The sequence below is a fragment of the Aspergillus saccharolyticus genome (assembly GCF_003184585.1).
Source record: "Aspergillus saccharolyticus JOP 1030-1 unplaced genomic scaffold BP01scaffold_6, whole genome shotgun sequence".
Lineage (NCBI taxonomy): Eukaryota > Fungi > Ascomycota > Eurotiomycetes > Eurotiales > Aspergillaceae > Aspergillus > Aspergillus saccharolyticus.
In genome coordinates this window covers 27,588-46,803 of record NW_020290616.1, presented here as the reverse complement: position 1 = coordinate 46,803, position 19,216 = coordinate 27,588, and the positions used below count along the sequence as shown (strand labels likewise).

Below are 19,216 nucleotides of genomic sequence, written 5' to 3'. Positions count from 1 at the left end.
GCGCGGAGGGATAAGCTGGCCCGGAGAAAGGTTCTTCCCAAGAGAGCTTCAAAGCGGAGGGCGGGCGGCGGAGCTCGCAACAAGTCGGGGCGCCTTTTCTGGATTGTTATTTCGATTATTCAGGAAAAAGGAGAGAACGAGGCGTGCTCTAATCTCTACTTTGTGTTATATCCTCACAATGAGCTCAAAATCTGCCAATCGACGGAAACCCCGCAGGATTGGAGGAGATGACGAAGATAGCGACAGTGGGGAGCAAGGTATGTTGTTGCATTACTGAGATCTCGCCCTTAATCCGAGAATATGAAAAATGAGGCCTAACTACATCACAGACTCTGGACCCGTGGTCAAGCGCCCGACAAACTTGAAAGCAAAACAGAAGTCGAAATTGCGTCTCTCCTTCGGCCCAGGCGAGACGTCGATGACGGATCATAGTGGTGATGGCGAAAACGAAAGTGAGGTGGTGATGCCGAAGCGGCATGGCCTGGGCAGACGGGCACTGGAAAAGAGCGCCTTTCAGAGGTCTTTGGCACCTTCTGGGACTGGTATTCCTCCTTATTTGAGGGTGGGACCTGAACAAGATCGGCCGAGCTATAGTCAGGACTATTTGAAGCAGTTGCGCGAGTCGACACCATCAACCCCGAAGGCGACAAGCACTGAGGAGGAGAAGGAGAAGATTATCGATGTTGCTGCCAAGTTCGGTGAAGTGATAAAGGCATCAGCGCCAACGGCTATTCCCAGCGAAGCGGAGATTAGTGAGAAGAAAGCTCGGAGAGCACGTCTCGCGAAAGAAAACGGGAGTCTCTCGACCACGGAGAAGGACTTTATCTCTCTTAATGTCGATGGTGACGATGACGAGTGGGATTTGCAGGGCGGACGGGAACAACCTGAAGATACCAGATTAATTCGCGATGACGAGGATTTTGCCGAGGGGTTCGACGAATTTGTGGAAGACGGTCGCATCTCTCTCGGGAGGAAGGCAGAGCGCGAACAGCAGAGACGGCAACGCGAAGAAATGCGAGAACTCATTGACGATGCCGAGGCACTTTCTGGAGAGGATGATTCGGACCTCGAAGAAAAGGCAGCCTACGAAGCTAAGCAAACACGAGCTGCGATGGGTCAAAGTCATCGCGGCAGTACCGATCGACCCAGAACTCCACCTAAGGTGACCTCCCTTCCACGTCTCGCTCATTCCCTTGAGCGACTACGTATGAACCTCGCAATACTGGAGAAATCCAAAGCCCGGATGATCGATCGCATGGAGGAATTGCGAAAAGAAAAAGCAGACATAGCTGTTCGCGAGGTGGAAATCCAGGTTTTGATCAAAGAGGCGGGAGATACGTACGAAAAGCTCAAGCAGGAAGCAGAAGCATCGTCCGGTGTCGATGGTAACCAAACAGCAGCAAATGATTTTGCGAACTCTCGCGGTCTCGAGGGACTTGGCGCGTCAATAGCACCTTCGACAAATGAATCGGAACAGGAGTCTTGACAGCGTAACTGCCTCCTTGACGCCCACTGCTGGCGGACATCGTCTGTTGTTCCTGCCGTGGTAGACGGACGGGACCCTGATGGCGATTTTCATTGTCACGCCAGTGTTTGAATGTTCCCATTGACCGCTGCATCACGACTGCATACTTATCCATTTATGATACGCGCCTGCAGGAGCAATATTTGACGTCTTGTTGGCCCTCTCAAACATGAGTTCGCCACCCTTTGTCTCTTGGTCCCATCAGCCGTCGCGTAAGACCGAGCGTGCCGAAGAAGAAACTAGCCAGTAGGCCAATTAACCTGCAGCTCGACTATGCTTCGAACTGACAATAAAATCCCAGGTGTCATCGGAGTGTGATTCCTTTCATTGAGTCGCCTATCGACGAGAAATATGGAGATCCACCTCACCTTTATCATCACTCGGATGCAACTGCAATTGAACTATTCTTCGACCTATTCTTCGTCGCCAATCTCTCAACGTTTACGGCTACGCATGAGATCAACAACGTTGAAGGTAGGTCTAGGGACCCTTCCTTGACAGCTCATTTGACCCTGTCTAACGACTTATGGCAGCGCTGGGAGCATATGTGGGTTTCCTTGGGGTGGTCTGGTTCACCTGGCTTCAAGTGACCTTGTTTGATATTCGATTCGCTCGCGACTCCATCTTTGAGCGGATCTGCAAGGCTATCCAATTGGCGGTGATGGTGGGATTTGCATCGGCCGGAACTCGATTTACCACCCGGGTGCGAGAAGAGAATGTTTGGGCTTTTCAATCTTTGAGCCTGATTCTCGGCGTGAGTCGGCTTTTGCTTTCTATACAATACACTGTCAACGCCGTGTTTCTAAGCAAACGCATGAGGTCTGCGGCTAAGAGGGTCTATTTCATTGTCGCAACGTTATTTATCACGGGATTCATATACTTATGGGTAAGTCCTTGACGTGAAGACATGAAGTTGCATTGGTCATCTGACTAGTATCCAGATGTACTTCGCTTTCCGCAGTCCAGGCGTGAGCGGTACCTATGCATGGATTGTCTGGTTTGTGCTCTTCGTCATCGAGATGTGGGTAGTCATGGGGGCGTCTTCCGCGAGAGCCGGGATCGGTCTTCAAGACACTCATTTGAATGTAAGGATGGGGCTGCTGACCCTGATCATCCTTGGCGAGGGCGTCATCGCTATTACTAGGATTGTCAACAAGACAGTCGGGCCGGGAGGATGGACTAAGTGGTCGTTTGCTCATATCCTGGGGGTCACGACTAGTGTGGTATGGGTCCAGCCATGTGCTTCTCCGTCACCGTCAAATATGAGACATACTGACCTCTTAGGTTTAGTATTTCCTGTGGCAAGTGTACTTCGATCTCTCCCCACAGCGCCCCATGGGTAAATTCGCTCAGCAGATCTGGGGTCAGCTTCATTTCCCGTTTCATGTTGTGCTTATCCTCTTGCTCGAAGGCTCCCAGATCCTTGCTTTGACTCTTGACATCACGCTTAAACTTAAGTACTTGACTGAGACGATCCTGTGGACCTGCGAAGAGCCAAGACCTAGGGCGGAAGAGGCCATTCGTCTGCTGCAGACAACCATTGCCGATATGGAGATCAACTATGGCCGGGGTGCAGTGAACGAGCAGATCTCAATTTCTCGAATCTTGGATGATCTTTCCTACCAGCCGCTATGCCCTTCGGATGGACCTGATGAATTCCCTGTCACTAGTGACCTTCTTAGCAACCTGGTCGGAAATGTCACTGCGGCTTTATTCTCCAGTATGGGGATCATGCCCTCTAAAAATGCCCATATCGGCTCAATGGGCAGTGACCGGTTACTGAGGATGTACATGGAGCTCCTAAGTTTTGTTTATGTTTATTATTTTGTGGTTGCGACGCTCGCGATGTTCCTCTTCGCCGCGTTCGTCTTATTAACACGTCGCCATGCCCGTGGTGTCTGCGCCGCTATCAGTGTGGCAGTTCGTGTCTGTTTTGGCATATTTCTAGCCGGTTCGATCAGCTTTTCGCGGCACTTTTCACTGGTCTATTCTTTCATGACATCTCCGGCTATTCTTTATGCATTCACGCTGATTCTGCTGACCGGTAAGACTATCACTATCTGTCTTGCTGTTCAATGGACTGACAAAGTGGGATCTCAGTGCTTCTCGTCGACCGATTTCTGGACCGTCATGGACAGCGCATCAATCCGAAGTGGGGATGGAAGCACTCATTCGGAGCTCTTTGGTAGAAGTTTTCATCATGGTTCCATGAAGAGGGTTTTTGGGACCATCATTTCTACATTATCCATAAAGACGGCAGTGACAAATACATTCCAACCCCGGCTGTCGCCGCTTTGTTTGCGCGAGATCGTTTCTATCACTCTCTTTGCGGGATATCGCTGGCAAGGGCCACGGGTAGAGCACGCCATGTTCTAGGACTTTCCACGCTCGACCCGTAGTGACTGCGCAAATATGCCATAGCCCCTCAACCCGTCGTAGTCCTTGTCTATACAAGAAAAAAAAACCCCTCCCAGATGGACAATACGCCACCGTCGCAATGGCTGCGACGGCTAGGATGGATGGATGGTCTGTTGGCAAACCGGGCGCTCAGCGACGGGAACAGACATGAAAAACAAAACAGTGTCGTTTGTATCTCTTCTCTGTTTTCATTCCATTCCTTTTCGAAGCGAATAATCGAACAATGACGAAAAGGGTAGACATAAAAGAAGATACCAACAAACAGCTCCGTCCATTTCACTTCTATCCCCTGCGAATTTCGGCGGAACATCATGCTAGGCAAGTAGACTGGGAGAAAACGCGCGAGCCGTGGAGGGAACATTGAATGACCTGAGAAGCACTGGTCCAAATGGACTGTGCAGTACATACACGGGAGTAACAGCAGGGAAAGGCGAGAAAAGGAAAGGGAAACAGGGGTACCCAGACTTTGGGGTTGGAAGAAGAGGGGGAGAGAAAAAAGTACGGAAAATATGGACTACAAGGGCTCAGATAAAGTCATCAAACATGGCTAGGGAAATGTACTATACTATCTGGTCGGGCCTGTACAGTTCCTACGTAGTTGACTGGCTACTCATTTCTCACGTATCAATAGAAGACTCTTGGCCTCCGGGCTCAGATTGACTAGGTATTGTGTACAGTAAGCTATGTACAGATACCCTAGTAGTGTCACCATTGGTACCCAAAGTCTCGAATAATTAAGGAATTAAGGAGTCGTATCAAAGGAGAGAAGAATAGAAATGAGTATGGAGTAGGAATAATACAAAAGAACGGCGAATAGTACAAAAAGCCTCTATCTATTACCTGAGACACGTGGTCATTGCTATGGGGGGTTCTACTTTGCTACTCTCTCCCTCCCTCTCTCTCTCTCTCTCTCTCTCTCTATCTTCCGGCTCTTTCCTTGTTTCAGATGGGTATCTACCAGGGTCCAATCAGCGGATCGCGCATTACCTGCATCCGAGGATGGGTTTGGGGTTGGATGATGAATAGGTACAGGCAGAAAGATCGATTGATAAACACGCGCTAGCTTCACCCTTGGGTCCGAATCACCGAGACAGGGATCAGGAGGAAGGAGGGGGGTACCGGGATGAATTCTATAATTGGAGAGCAAATTACTGAGGGAGGGCTGCTTGGGGGTGGATGCATCTCTGATGGAAGAAAGGCAGGAAGGGGAGAAATAACGCCTACCGGCAGATGTCGTGCCGTCGCGTCAGCAGAAGCAGCAGCAGTAATTCTAAGGTAACTAACGGCGGATATGCAGTGCGGGAAGATGGAGCAAGGTAAGGTATACTTCTGAATAAGGTCACGTACAGCTAAGCAAGCTGGCTAAGCAAGCAAGCCACAACTCCAGACATCAGAACCTCTATCTAGACCGTTACTTTCGAGCCAGGGGCGGGAAAAAGAAACTGGAAATCGTACTCACAGACCGATGGATGGGTAGGTCGGTCTACATCAGCTCATCTGGCTTCTTTGATGCGGGCTCGGATTCAGTCTTTCCGTGCGTAATCGGCCTGCCTGTCTACCAACTGGGTTGCCCGCTTCCATTGTGCGTATCACCATTGACTATTTGCTAATTGGGTCGGGTAACGCAGGGACGGTTGAAGGTGTACTCAATTGGAGCGATGGGGATACCTCCTACATATAGGATAAATCCTGGTTGTTTCGATCCAGGTTGCGCAAATCCCAATGCGAGTGCCAGAAAAGAATCTTATTTCTCGAGTGCTCTCATGTGTGTAGTGCTTCGGGATCAATATTCTCTTTTCTCATTCCTCCCTCCCCCTGTCAATAGCCATGGGCAGACGATCAGAGATCGGAAGGAGCTTGCAGACGCAGGAACGTTCCGTGGTCCGAAGCAAAAAAGGTGGTGGTGGTGGTTTAGGGCATTTTTGGTCGGCAAGCCACAAGACAAGAGGGGAGGTTGAAAGGTTTACCCATGAAAGGAGCAGAAAGAAAAGAGGAACTGCCACCGGGGAATTGTGGTGAATTCTCCGATCATACGTCGCGGTGGAAGTAAGGGCGGCGGACAAAGCCCTATATGTACGTATCCGAATTGATCCATGGCCAGCACAGTCAGAAAAACCACACCCAATCATGAATCAATTCCAGGTTAATCTCAGCGGCGACTCACCCGACGTGTCAGAAAGAAAAACCCTGAGCCTTCGACGGACGAAGATTTTGGATTCGCATCTGAGCAATCGAGAAGCCAATCCTTGTCCATCTGGTTCTTTCGTCGCCGAACGCCACGAGATGAGCTCCCCACACAACCTGTGGATTTTCTTCCCAGTACTTCGTACAGGCCATGGGTGATCCTTCCGGGTTGGAACTTGATGTAATGAGCAGCTGGGATTAGAGCTTGGTCGTCGAGATTTTAGACCTTTCCGGGGAGTCTCAACCCCTTTTTCGACAAGCATCTGTAGGGAACATGCCTCAATTTTCATCGACTAGGCCGGGGTAGTGGAGGACGAGGGGCAAAATGGCAAAATATATTGTTCTTTCTGTACAGGACAAGGAACACGCGTGGTTCCCGGAAAGCTGGAAATGTGCAAAGATTCCAATTTCCATATCGCAGGACCACAGCAGACGTCAGGGATACGGAGTCTAGAAGACAACTTAAGGGACGCATCGCTGGTTGTCATCATCTCTTAGAGGATTCGGCATAAGAACGGCCCGGAAGCTGGTATCGTTTCTCTTCTGATGCCAATGTCTGCCTCTGAAACGAGAGACATTGTTTAAGCAGAGCGCACTTTAATTTCAGTAGTGCTGGAGCCAGGTTGCTTGCCGCAAAGGGCGTTGACAGTCACTGAGACATTGTTCGCTGTTGGACCGAGTGGCGTCAAGCGACCAGCCTCGGATAGTGGGCTCTTCCTTGTCCTGTCTGTCATCAGTCACTCTCATCACCATCTTCCAGCGTGCATTCTCGTTTCTTTCAGGCCGAGACAGAGTAGGGGCTGGTCTGTCAATTGGGACTCATTGAAGATCAAGGCAATCCGACTGGATCTCGCCCCTCGAGCGCAACAGACCAATCGCCTGGTCTATCATCTAGGTAAGTTGACCGCAACTCTTCACCAACAAGTGAAACCTTTCCGTCTAGAATCTGATGTACTGAATGACCGCATTGCTCCCTGCAGGTGTCCTGATCCAACTGACAACGCGCATGATCCGACGTCAAGGTCCAATGTCCGCTGCTCCAGGAGGCTATACGAGTAGTAAGAGATCGAAGCGGTGAGCTGAGCAAGAAAGTGAAGGGTGGCATCCACAAAAAAACACTGTCTACCTTTGTTAGCGAGGAAGATCTGCAGTTAAGAGATTAAACCCTTTGGTCAGCATCTTCTTTTCATCTTTGGGGCCCTAAGAAGTGGGCTGAGACCCAGTAACACTCACACCTGTGCTTTGTCAGATATCTACTTCGCCAACTCAGCTTGAAACCTTGACCTGGTCAGCCTGATCAGCCCTGTTATCAAAAGCATGCGGCTTACAATAAAGGTTGACCAACCTCGTCCAGAAACCAGCGAGATGACAAACACCTATACGATGATCTCAGAAAGCTCGGACAAAGAGAGAGACGTCTCCTACTGGCCAGTTTATCCTTCTGAGCATGATTTGAGAAAGGATGAAGAGGCGCCATATCTCATTCATGGTCTTCCTCTTCCGACACTAGCGGAAGCCTTCTGTTCATCCGTGCCTCTCACCAAACGGAGCCCCGTGCCAACAGACTACAATTCCTTCGACCAGCTTTTTCCGTCCACAGAACTACCACACAAGACAGCCGTGACCTACTCCCTGGCCTCATGCCCAGACAACAGTTCCACCGCTGAGACTCCTCCATATGTCAAGATCCAAGCCAACATCCTTGCCGACGAGCCGTTCGCCAGTCCCTACAGAGACTTGGGCCCTAGAGACGGCCTTGCTCTATATGACGATCCGGCCGGTGACCACTTGCACGACAATCATCGCGTGAGCCTCTTGGCTCAAGAGCCTGAGTCGCTCAGCAATCACCTTGCTGAAGATCTGCTGCCAAAAGCTGAAGTGCCATGGGATTATAGCTTTGACACCGGCTCCAGAGATGCGAGGAACTTGATGGATACTACCAGTCTAACCACCTGGTCCGGACCTGAAGCCTATCAAGCTGTATATCACTGCAAAGAGATCAGACATAGTGCAGTCGCGCGCAATACACCATGTCTGCTCAGCACCTCAGCCCATTCAAGTGATGATGACCTGCGTGGCGCTTTCGAGCAGATGATAACTGTGCCAAATCACTCACCTTCCATCGATAGTTTTCAATCCAGCCACGATGGATGGTCGGACACTTCCAGCTCGTTGGCGGGTGTTTGTAGCAGACGGACAGGACATTCTGACCTAGTGTTGGACCCGGAGCGACAAATAATTAGTCAGGATGTAACCTGCTTCCAGCCTTCTTTGAGCCACTCTCATCAAGGATACTCATCAGTTTACGCCGCCTTATCTTCTCTGCCCCAACCTTCGACTTCTGCTTCCTTTCCCCCGCAACACTCGACCCTCTACGGGTCTGTCTCTGAAGTAGGAGATACACGATCCGTTTCATGCGTTTCCGAGCGGAGGAACCGGCTTCTGGTTGAGTACAAACAGCGAGGTTTTTCCTACAAGACCATCAAGGAATTATGCAAATTCACCGAGGCCGAATCAACGCTTCGAGGCCGATACCGAACTCTGACCAAGCCTAAGGGCTCTCGTGTGCGAAAGCCACAATGGCTGGAAAAAGATGTAAGGCTCTTCCCTTCCCCTGTTTCGCTGTCCGTCTCCCTTGGCAAATGGCGGATGCTGGAGTGCAGATATAATGATTGTATGCATGTTGATTGCGCAGATCCAACTTCTCTGTGAAGCGGTACGCCAGTTGAAACACGGTCGGCAGGTAGTACCGTTGCTGTCGCCGTCGTCATGCCCTTACCTATTCGATTATCAGTCTCGAGGTCCCTCCGTTCAACCGCCCAAGGTGTCCTGGAAGAGTGTGGCGCTCTATATTTACGAGAATGGGGGTTCCTACTTTTTTGGAAATGCGACTTGCAAGAAGAAATGGTGTGAGGTGCATAACATGAAGCCTTGACTTGTTGCTAAGGGTGAACACAAACAGGAATAGAAGAGAGAACAGGAGAGGAGGATCACTGTCAGAGCATTGTGTCTTGTTTGTCCTGTTCCGTATATGAGTGGGATTGATGGAAGTAGAAGAAGATACTCGTGTAGGTAGTTGAGTGAGGAAATACTCGAATACGAGGACTGGGAACTACCATTCAGTAGGTTGTAAGACTACAAGTCCTCTCTTTCCTATGGCCCCCCTCGCCCTCAGAAGAAGTCTGTTGCATTAATAGTCTATCTATCAAGCAGTGACTGAATGCAATATATGTAAGTGTAGCTTCAACGACCGCTTAATTGACCGGCCTAAACATACAAACAATAATTGACCCGGTAGAAAGGTGTGTTCGCAATGGTGTTGCCGTTATCGGATGAGCAAGGGATTATTACCATAGTACTCTTGCGACACTGAACCTGGCCTTACAGTAAGGAGATTTCCGGGACATGGGAATGCGGAAATCCAATTGTCGCAAGAACATTGCCCAACGACTGCGGATTGCGGCGCAGCTCATTCCACTCGGCCTCTGCTTTCACCATGAGAGTTCCAGCCAGGATGGTGCCGTTCAAGGCAACGACACCCGCCTCGGCAACATCCGCACTTGCGCCCGGTTCAACGGGGACGTGCGCACTTTCCCTTCTCCTGGGGCAGATAATCATCGTAGACTCGGTCATGGCGAGGTTATAGCTGACAGCAGCGGGACCGGTCGTTTCCTGAACCCGGTGGGTGCTGCTGCTGGCGGCGGCGACTGCCGCTCTGTACAGGGAAAGGTAAGTCGCGAAGAGGACTTCGCTCGAAGGATTTGGTGGTAATGGAAGCGCATAGTGCGCAAAAGGAACCTGATCCAGCCGCCGGTAGCCAGCCCCGCCGCCAGTGGCCGGCTGTGAGGCGGCCACGATATCAATTAAGGGCTGCCAGTCATTCGGATTTTCTTGGTGTTGCTCTTGCTGCGCCATTGCTTCCACAGGAAGAAACTGCAAGTGCCGGTGAGGTTGGCTCGCGCCGCTCTCATCACCCGAGTTGAAGAAGGCGAACAGCTTCCTGCTAGTCGCCGAGGGTGTGGCCTGAATGCCGCTAACCTCTGCTTCGACCCACGCTTTGACACATGCATATGCGGCTGCGAGATCTTCCTTCTCTAACAGATCCGTCTGGGACTTCCAAGCTTTGGTGGCAAGTATGAAATGGTTGGGTATTACGGGGAATTTGTTGAGGACCAGGAAATGGGTTGGATTCTCGCGGGGAATCTGAGCTATCAAAAGCTCCGGCGACGGATTCTCGAAGGGGTCGAACTTGGGTCCGCTGGGGCTTTCACTTTTCGGTGTACTCGATGACTTCTTCGCGAGAGCTGGACAGTAACGTAATTGGTACTGTGGAGTGGAATGGAGGATATTAGCAAGCAGGTCTTAGCCTGGGATCGGGAGGCATGAGAGCATGATTTACCGGCATCCCTGAAGCATGGAGTGTGGTGAGGTGAGTCGGAGAGAAGAGAAGATGACCCGCATCTTTGGCAGCTGAGAATCGCCGACTCACCAGAGTCGGGAGACTCTCCGAGAGACCTAGTTGCATAGTTTTGAGCGTGCTGTGTCGGGTAATGTGCTGTTGGTGTTGGTGCTGGGTGCTGGTGCCGGTACAGACCGGTCGGAGAGCGGAATTGGAGAGGGAAAAGACGACTTGGTCCAGCGCGGCGGCGGGAGGAGGCAACAATGCGGGGCAGGAACCACTAGCCGCAAGAAGAGAGTTGGAGACTGGAAATGCTTTCAGTTATTGCTTATCAGGATAGAATGAATAGTTAGCCTGCAACTTTTGAACTCAGAAACGCTATTGTCTCTGGCCATGTGGTGTACAACAAACCTAATCTACCTCTGATACACTTAAAAAAAGTCAAGTCAATGATATACTCATTATACTTCTTTCACAGGAGAGCAGCAGAGGAGATATGAGCCTGGACAGAATAGTAATGGACACAATTGGAGACAATAATCAAGCTAGTAGTAGGGGCACTTATCTCCTGGGCTGTATAAAATCCCAACACCAGCCATGTTATTGCATGCATTGATCGAGAAACTAAACATGAGATTCCATGACGTCACCAGCCTCTTCTCTCTGATATTGAAAGACGTTGACATTGTATGTACGGCAGCAAACTCCAGCTCCCCATGCTTGGTGCTTATGGCCTAGTCGTCCTACCATGCTCATTCAATTATCTTGAAAGGCCTTACTCAGTGCAGGATCCAGACTGTCCTGAATACTTTTGTTCTTGTAACTGGTTCTCAGTAATGGCCCCCTCAGCCACCTTATCAGCCACCACTTTTTCGTCTTCACTCTGCAGATAAGCCTCGAGCAATGATGCATAGAGCCACTAAACCCAGGGAATCAATGCAGGTCCAATCCGGCACTGCCGAACCATGAATTTGGAATTGTTCAGCCAGCCTCTGCCCACCTCCCCAGTGCACTTTACCCTAACAAGTATGGCTCGTGCATTCCTTGATCCTTTTCTGCCTGTCGGCGCGGCCAGGGGAGGGGGGGAGGTGGGTTCCCACTTAGGAATTTTCATGCCAGGCCACGTTTACCGGGGTTAATCCTTTGGCCATGTGTTACCCAAACTATGTGTAGACGACTGTTAGACTGACACCTCCGGATGTGACAAGTGGACCCCGCAAATCCCATTCTTAAATTCTTTTTCTCTATTTTGTTTTCATCATCATCCGTATTTAGGTAACCAACTTGCAAGGAAAACAAAAAGGATGCTGATTCTCGATACTCTTCTTCGATCAATTGAGCCTTGAATATATGCGCCGGGGCTTGCATGTTCTGCGCCGTGAAATGAGAGCCGTGGTTCGGCATCTGCCGTTGCATGCAACAACCAGTGTTGCAGTGCAAGGATAGGGTAAGCTCAGTCATGTCTTCCCCAGCTGGAAGTGACGTGGTCTGCATCAATGTTAAGTTGTTCTGTATGAGGCTCTTTGTATGACTTTGATGCTAACGCAACATTGCTCCAACCCACCATCTGTGGTATACGAGCCCACCAATGCATGAGGTACAGTACAGAGACCTTGACACTTGATGATGTTTCCCTGGGGAGTTACTCTACCTTGTCCTCTTGAAAGTTCGTGATCTGACTTCGTGAAATCGTCAAAAACATTGTGCTCAACCATCTAGCGCCACTTTCTCTTGCAGAGCAAGTGCAGAGAAAACGCAACACTTTCCCCTCTCCCCACAAACGAATCGCCCTCGTGGAGTATGATCAAGCCTTTCTCCTCCTTACCCCCCATGCCTATCATGTCCGATCGGTGCAGCCGACATCATGGGAGGAGTTATGGTTTATCCTTATTGATAACTAAGGAGGGTGATGCGAGTTTGTCTACCCCCTTGCCCACCACAATCTCGGAAACAGTAATTTCAAAGTCGTAAAGCAGTGACAGTAGGTATTCCAATCGTTGAATTTAATTGAGTACCATCGGCCCAGGGAAAGCGTGAGAACCAAAGGGGAAAAAAACCACAAGATACAATGTTTGTTCTGCCGCTTCAGGCTCGCTTCCCCTGAATCCCCATTCGCTCCCCAACTTCGCGAGTCTAAAAGACCTCGTGGTGTTGACAGCTGCGTGGCTTAAACGGATGGAGGAGGGCCACCCAGCCAGTCGGTCGTGATTTCCACCTAGCATCGGGGCCCCGGGGCCCAGAAGTCAGTGCAGGAAGGGGAAACTCGGTCCCGGGACGTTTGGGGGCAAAGTGAACAGATTAAGTTACTTTCGGCCGACGACTGAACATAATGATAAGTCTCTTCATTTCAAAGCTAAGCGAGCCGAGTCCCTGGGGTATTCAGGTCGTTCGCTGCGCAGTGCCCGGATCCATTGTGGCAAACGATACGCCCACATTCCCCCTCGATGCTCTTCATCCCTAGACCCCAGACCCTCCATCGCTTCTTATCTTCACCTAATGCTGGTAGCTGGATCTTCCGAATTCGTCCTATTTATTTGACCTTAAATTTAGCCAAGCTTTGACAGTACCTTATCGCAGAAACTGTTCATTGCGCCGTAAAATATCCATGATCCCTTTAATGCTTTCCTCGCTGTATCTTTCTGTTTCCTTTTAACCTTCTACTGTTGAGACTAACAATAAGTATGCATTAGAAGGGATTGCATGTATTGAACGATAAGGGGAAACAGAGTCCTATAGACTAACTCCCATTGTCCCGTTGACAGCATTGGTATCTGACCCTAGTGCCTGCCAAAACTGTTAGCAGACAAGAAAATCTTGTTTACGGGACCTTTTGTATTTGTTCTTGGATTCAGACTACGCGATGGCCGGTGCTGAATCGCGAAAATCAGGACAGAATTAGAAGAGCCCCCTTCAAGGACAAAACTCACGTCAGTAATAAGGTTGTATGTCCTCGCTTCGAGGCTCACCCGCTGACCGGTTGCTATGAACCTTTTTTCTATGCTTTACTGGCCCATGATCTTGACTCCTAAGCTAATTACAATATTGGTTGATATCAAATGGGGCCCGGCCAGGGGGATGATCTCCGGACTTGTGGTTAGCTTCTTCTTAGCCAACTTATGGTTCGGGGATGCCGAAAGACAACCAAGGTAAGGTATCTTACATAGGCCCGCAACGGCAGATCCTTCAGATTCGCTACCCTTCAATTACCACGAGTTGACCTAAGAGTAAATAGAACAGAACGCCTAGCTAGTCTCTCCTCGGCCAGGGTTTAGTTTGATTCTCCCACAGTGTTCAAATCAAAGCCTTCATAACAGTCCAAGCGGGGAGCGATTAAAAGAGAGAGGAAGAGAGAGAAGGAGGGGAAAGGGACTCCATCCGTTCCACAGGGCAGGGGTTCTTTAGTTAAATACACCCGGGTGACACCGCCCACCCCCATGCTGTAAAGTACAGTACTTTGACGAAAACACGCTAGTTAACTCAAGTAATACCTTAGTACGCCGTACTAAAGCAGTTGCTCTGCCTCTCCCGCGCTCGCTTGCCCTCTGTGTGTTCCGAGAACCTCTCCAGTCTATCTCGGCATCCACAATCGGAGTTCGCCAGACTCGTGGGCAGTGGACTGGACAGTGGACACCGAAGGGGTTCTTCTCTATTTTCTTCCTTATAGGATTCGTCCCACTTTTCCATCCACCTTTGTTTAGCGGTCTAGCCCGCCGCATGATTTTTATCCCATTGCCCGAACTCGAGGCTCGGCTTATTTATTTTCCCCTTTCTTGGATTGGGTGACTGATCTTGTAGGTTGTTCAGACCGCAGAGTCAATCGTAGATTCCCATTCAAGCCACACCTCATCGGCAGTCATATCGTAAGGCACTGGAAAAGCTTTGCGAAGGCATGCGCCCGTGTTTCTGCATCACGTACTGTACTCCGTACAGTACCAGTATCGTAACTGGTGTGGGTCGACAGAAAATACATAGTACGTGAGACCAATCGTCATGCATGCATTCATGCATGCATGCTCTGTGCTTAGATAGGCCTCTCTCCCCTGAAGAAACTTGCACTAGAGACGAGGTTCTGATAGCAACATACAGTGGCCCTGTGTAGTGCGCATTGAGTTTGATAAGCATGACCAGAAGACGTGGAAAGGCAAGATGTCACTTCGAAGCCTGACCATGGGTCGAGTCGGCCGAAATTAGAAGACGGAAGCATTACCATGGAACATATGGAAGTAGCAATCAAATAACTTACTAGGTGGATTCAATATGCTGCGCCTCACCCTCCTTTTCAGGGCCCTCGAGTGCTGTAACTATTGCTCATTACCAACGACTAGCTATCTATACCCTCGCGCGATACGAAACAACTCTATCTCGAAGTCAGACCTTGCCCTATCAAGGATTGCACTATAGCCCAGGCCATGGTTGTGAGACTCTAACCTCGTATGCCGAAAAATTGCACCCTCGTAGAGATCTCTGGGAACGAAGTTGACCTCGAAATCGACATGCGAGACGGGAAGGAGGGGCTTAAGCCTGGAGGGTCCAGAAGAGTAGCTGGGGAGCCTGAAGCAATCGGGTATGGTGCCTTGGGTGTCTTACCGTACGTAGGCCTCGGTCCTCGAGTCGAAAGAGCCAGACGTATAGTAGATGGTACCTGTATCAACAGATTGGATCTGAGCTTTGTAGGCTCCTGCCGCCCGCTGTCTGTGGGAGAGTTTTAAGCTTCGTCGCTGCCTGTACTTGGTGTCGAGTCTGCTCCACTGACACCGGAAATGATCCGTCCCAGCAGCCCTGACGTGGTGGCCCTGGACAACGCGGCGTGTCACTTCAATTGAGTCAACATGGCATACCAGAACCTATGGGAGACGCGCGACCGGGTACTAGATGGAGAATATCTGATCAGGCACAACACCTACAGAAGAGCACATACCTGTACTGTACACCATTAGAAGTGAGACACTTCTCCCTAGGACAAGTATGTAGGTAGCACCGTCGCAAAGCATGATCCTCATCGGCGATCGGAAGAGCATGTCGTAATGGTATAACTATAGTCAGTCTCACTAGCTTGTGCAAGGCCCTGGTATTTGGTACAACGATCTACGCAATCCGCGCCTGCAGGGCGTTGGAGGGGAGGGAGACATGTACAGAGGGGATCACATCAGCATGACCACACAGACGGAAATGTTTGGGAGCCGATTGTCCTACCGAATCAGATCATTGTACGGAGTAATGATGTACAGAGATATCTTGCTTACTTTGAGTAACATATCCACTAACGCCCTATTGATTTGTCTTCTCAGGCTGTACAACGATAGGAGAAATATTCGACCTATGAACGAGATCCAGTGTTTCCGCGGGCTGAAGCAATGAGAATCTAGGATTCAATTTTTACCCTACTACTAAAATGGTCGGATCAGGTTTTTATAGTGTCGCCATGAGTCCCATCTAGAATCTGCCAGATGCGATGCATGGCAATCTTTGAATGGCATACATGGCGGTGGGTGGGTGACACTGACTCTGAGGCCGGCAAGTGCCACAATGACATTATCGATGCGCGTAACGAGTCTCGAAAACCACGCAGTAGTCACACATATTCCCTCTTGCTCTGGACGGAATGAAGGAGAAACCAACACACTTTTCCATACCTTACACAGGTTGTAGCGAAAGTCAATCAAGTGCGACGACAGCAAGAACACAGACAAACAAGACGTCTTTGTCAGTACTCATGAGAGTGGCGAGTGAAGATACAGCACCAGGCCTAATCAGGCCGCTATCTATATCCGGTAAGATCAATAGCTGCCCGCGGCGGCCGATCTGCCGATACCTAAGTACAGGTTTGCTCAGGCGTTTGGGGGGAGGGGAAGCTACGGCTACGGTAGGTACTTACTCATTGGCCAGGTCACGGTCTGTGCATGATGTGCAGGGCCAGTAGTAATCCTCGTCACCAGAAATACGGCAAGACCCAGTGAGGAGGCGATCGATCGGGCCGCGCCCAAGGAGTAAAGCCCGTGGTCACCGATCCCCGTGAGCAAATAGAAAGCACAGTCGTATGCATGCCTTGGTAGGCCAGTAAGTGTTTGTACGGAGAGTCCCAAATCGATGGGACGATCGCCAAACAAGCTGCATTACTTTGGGTGATATCAATGCGGAGCTGTGAACATACAGCGTATCATTACGGGGTAGTTTGTGCACGTAATTCCCTAGATTGGGACATGAGCTGCAAATCATGCACCTAAAGACTACAGTATCTCTGAGGCATCCGAATAAGTCTTCGATGATGTGATCTGGCTAGAACACAAATGAGAAAGACAAAATCCTGCCGGACGAGATAACAGAGCCACTTTTCACACGGGGCTGCGCGATATCCGCAGAATTAAGGTGGAGATGGTGTCAGAAGCTCATGCAGCGGGCAAAATCATGTAATATCATCATGTTCGCCATCTTACCCAGAAGAGGATTTATAGGCGAAATTTCCCCTGAAGGAGCTTTCAAGGCAACCAAAGGCCGGGGTTTGTCCTTAACTAGCCAGGCACCCAAGGAACAACATGGAGATAAGGTAGAAAACCCACTTACTAGGAGATCACGACGAGTAAGATGAAGTGCAAAGTGTCGGAGACACTAAGTCATAGCAAATTTGGTTAAGTTGAAGCCCGATCATGGGTCCCCGCTTCCACCCCCGACATCTGACAGGTAAACCTGTAGCTGTAGCACAGATGTATCGATGACCCTCCTCCTCCAGACAACGACCAGAATCAGTTCGCGCTACGGACAATCTCCTCACGAGCAAGTATATACTATTTATTTACCTTTTGCCCCTTTTAGGAATATTGTCGTGCCAATCAGATTCCGCGCAGACGAATGAAGTTCCCCTGTGATCCTACTAGCTGCCAATCCTAATTACGACCCGATCCATTTTAATAAAGGACAATCTAAAATAGATTGCCTCGACCCCAGCGAGTGGGCAGCACTAGTAGACGCGATCATTCTTCCAGAGTGGTATTCCAGGCTGCCAATTATGATCCGCCAATTGCTCCAGCGAGGTCTCCCCGCTCGACTCCGGACCTTCCGAGCAGTGAGCACTATGATCCCAGGGCGAATTTTAGACTGTGTTAGCAGCAAAGATGGTGGAGCTTCTTTCAGTCCAGTTTGATTATATCATTCATTTCATTTGAATGATTAGGAACCCGGAATAGAGGGAAGATCAGGACGGGGTGGTACTACGAGTACGAATAGGTGAGGTATACGGAGTACACACTTACACAATGTGACGGGGGAACGTGGGGCAAGCCTGATCCATGGCATCGCGGCCCACTTACAGCATCTCCCCGACTCTAGTTGAGCAGCTGTCAAAATGCCCACTTAAAAGTCTATATGGTGGCCCTCCCCTCAATCTATTCCTTTCGACTAATCCGACACTTAAAATTAAGCGATCGTCAGTCTGAGTATGGACGGGGGGGATTCTTCTCACCCGCAACCGGATCCAATGATCGAACTGTATCGGCCTGACAAATCTTTTGCCAGGAGAGAGATTTGGGGAGACTCAATTGTTGTAAATGACACAGTAGTGTCTGGCCAGATTCCCCATTTCGCACGCCCTTTCAATCGTATCTATTAGTGAACCTCAAGAAGCCAAGATTAGCTCTATTCTCCAGAGATCAACACATTCCTTTGACGTTTCACGCCAGTTTCAACAGCGGTAAGACAGATATTCTGGAAGCCTTCCTTGAACGATTCGACGCGCGAGTCCACATTGATGCCTGAGGGGTCAGCATCCCAGCGCTTGACTAGATGTCGTTTGACGCGGATTCCCAACAACGAAAGCAAAGAAGTATCACACAAGCGCGTGAGACAAAACAGCTGCTAACTTACCGACTCTAGTCTCTTCATTTCTCGATCACAATTATGCTATCTTTAGCCCGGGCTACTAGTCCATGTAACACCAACTAGTAAAAATAGCCTTGCGCTCTGGCGCTTGTCCGTCTGTCAGATTTGGTTTGGTTGTGTCGGGTCGGATTCCGCCATCATTAATAATCCAGAATCCCTGTGTTTTGTGCTGTCCCTTCGACACTAACCAACCCCCTATAACTTATATTACCCCTAACTATATTCAGTGATAAGATGGGTTACCGTAATGGTAATTGGGGGCCGGGATTCACAGTACAGTTGAATGGGACTATCTGTCATAATGACAGCAATCGAAGGAGACGGTTCGAGCACGGTCGGGAAGGCCGGATTGTCCTTGTCCTGCTATATTGAAGAAGTAGGCGTTTAAGTGGGTGAGGAGATCTGGCATGGGTACTCCGTAGACTAGGCTGCTATTGCTTTTCTTATTGCCCATGTTTCAGTCCATACATGGCCAGTGTACAGGCAACACAATGCTCCGCTGTTGGTGTTTCCTCGTATGCAACCAGCGATTGATAAGTGAAAAGGTGATACTCTGAAAATCACCTGTACCTTGTCAATCTCAGGTACAGTACTTGCAGCCTTTTCTTTCTAGAAGCCCTTTGACTCCTAGCATCATGCATGCATGCTTGCGAAGAAGGATAAGGTGAGATAAGACACTCTATCCATTCTCAACCATCTTAGATCTAGACTCGTGGTATTGTAAATAGTGGTTTGCTGGGTGCTCAAACACATGAAAGACAGGGATGAGTTACCTTCTTTTGACAAATTTGGCATTTACTGCTGTAATATAATGTCTG

General features: G+C 49.7%; 3 protein-coding genes across 3 annotated transcripts; 2 read left to right on the top strand and 1 right to left on the bottom strand.

Annotated features, from left to right (window-relative positions):
* Nucleotides 1-93: 93 nt before the first annotated feature.
* Nucleotides 94-3,816, top strand: BP01DRAFT_421403 (uncharacterized protein). Its single transcript, XM_025579512.1, has 8 exons — nt 94-257; nt 330-1,385; nt 1,660-1,771; nt 1,827-1,999; nt 2,059-2,411; nt 2,467-2,748; nt 2,816-3,569; nt 3,626-3,816. Exons 1-8 carry the CDS (start codon nt 179-181, stop codon nt 3,712-3,714), a joined length of 2,898 nt encoding a protein of 965 aa, XP_025433648.1. The 5' UTR covers nt 94-178; the 3' UTR covers nt 3,715-3,816.
* A 3,676-nt stretch (nt 3,817-7,492) lies between these two features.
* Nucleotides 7,493-8,190, top strand: BP01DRAFT_389586 (uncharacterized protein; the record flags this gene model as incomplete). Its single annotated transcript, XM_025577932.1, has 2 exons — nt 7,493-8,107; nt 8,170-8,190. The coding sequence occupies 2 exons, from the start codon at nt 7,493-7,495 to the stop codon at nt 8,188-8,190; spliced, it is 636 nt and encodes a 211-aa protein (XP_025433647.1).
* A 1,318-nt stretch (nt 8,191-9,508) lies between these two features.
* BP01DRAFT_291183 (putative bis(5'-nucleosyl)-tetraphosphatase) lies at nt 9,509-10,652 on the bottom strand (the record flags this gene model as incomplete). The annotated part of the gene is made up of 2 exons (XM_025571638.1): nt 9,509-10,453; nt 10,527-10,652. The coding sequence occupies 2 exons, from the start codon at nt 10,650-10,652 to the stop codon at nt 9,509-9,511; spliced, it is 1,071 nt and encodes a 356-aa protein (XP_025433646.1).
* Between the last annotated feature and the right edge of the window lie 8,564 nt (nt 10,653-19,216).

What these genes read in the sequence shown, in the direction of transcription:
- BP01DRAFT_421403 (XM_025579512.1), top strand. Translation starts at nt 179, where the DNA reads ATGAGCTCAAAATCTGCCAATCGACGGAAACCCCGCAGGATTGGAGGA. An exon ending in TAGCGACAGTGGGGAGCAAG is followed by an intron (nt 258 to 329) that starts GTATGTTGTTGC and finishes ACTACATCACAG; the next exon opens with ACTCTGGACCCGTGGTCAAG. An exon ending in TGGGGGTCACGACTAGTGTG is followed by an intron (nt 2,749 to 2,815) that starts GTATGGGTCCAG and finishes TCTTAGGTTTAG; the next exon opens with TATTTCCTGTGGCAAGTGTA.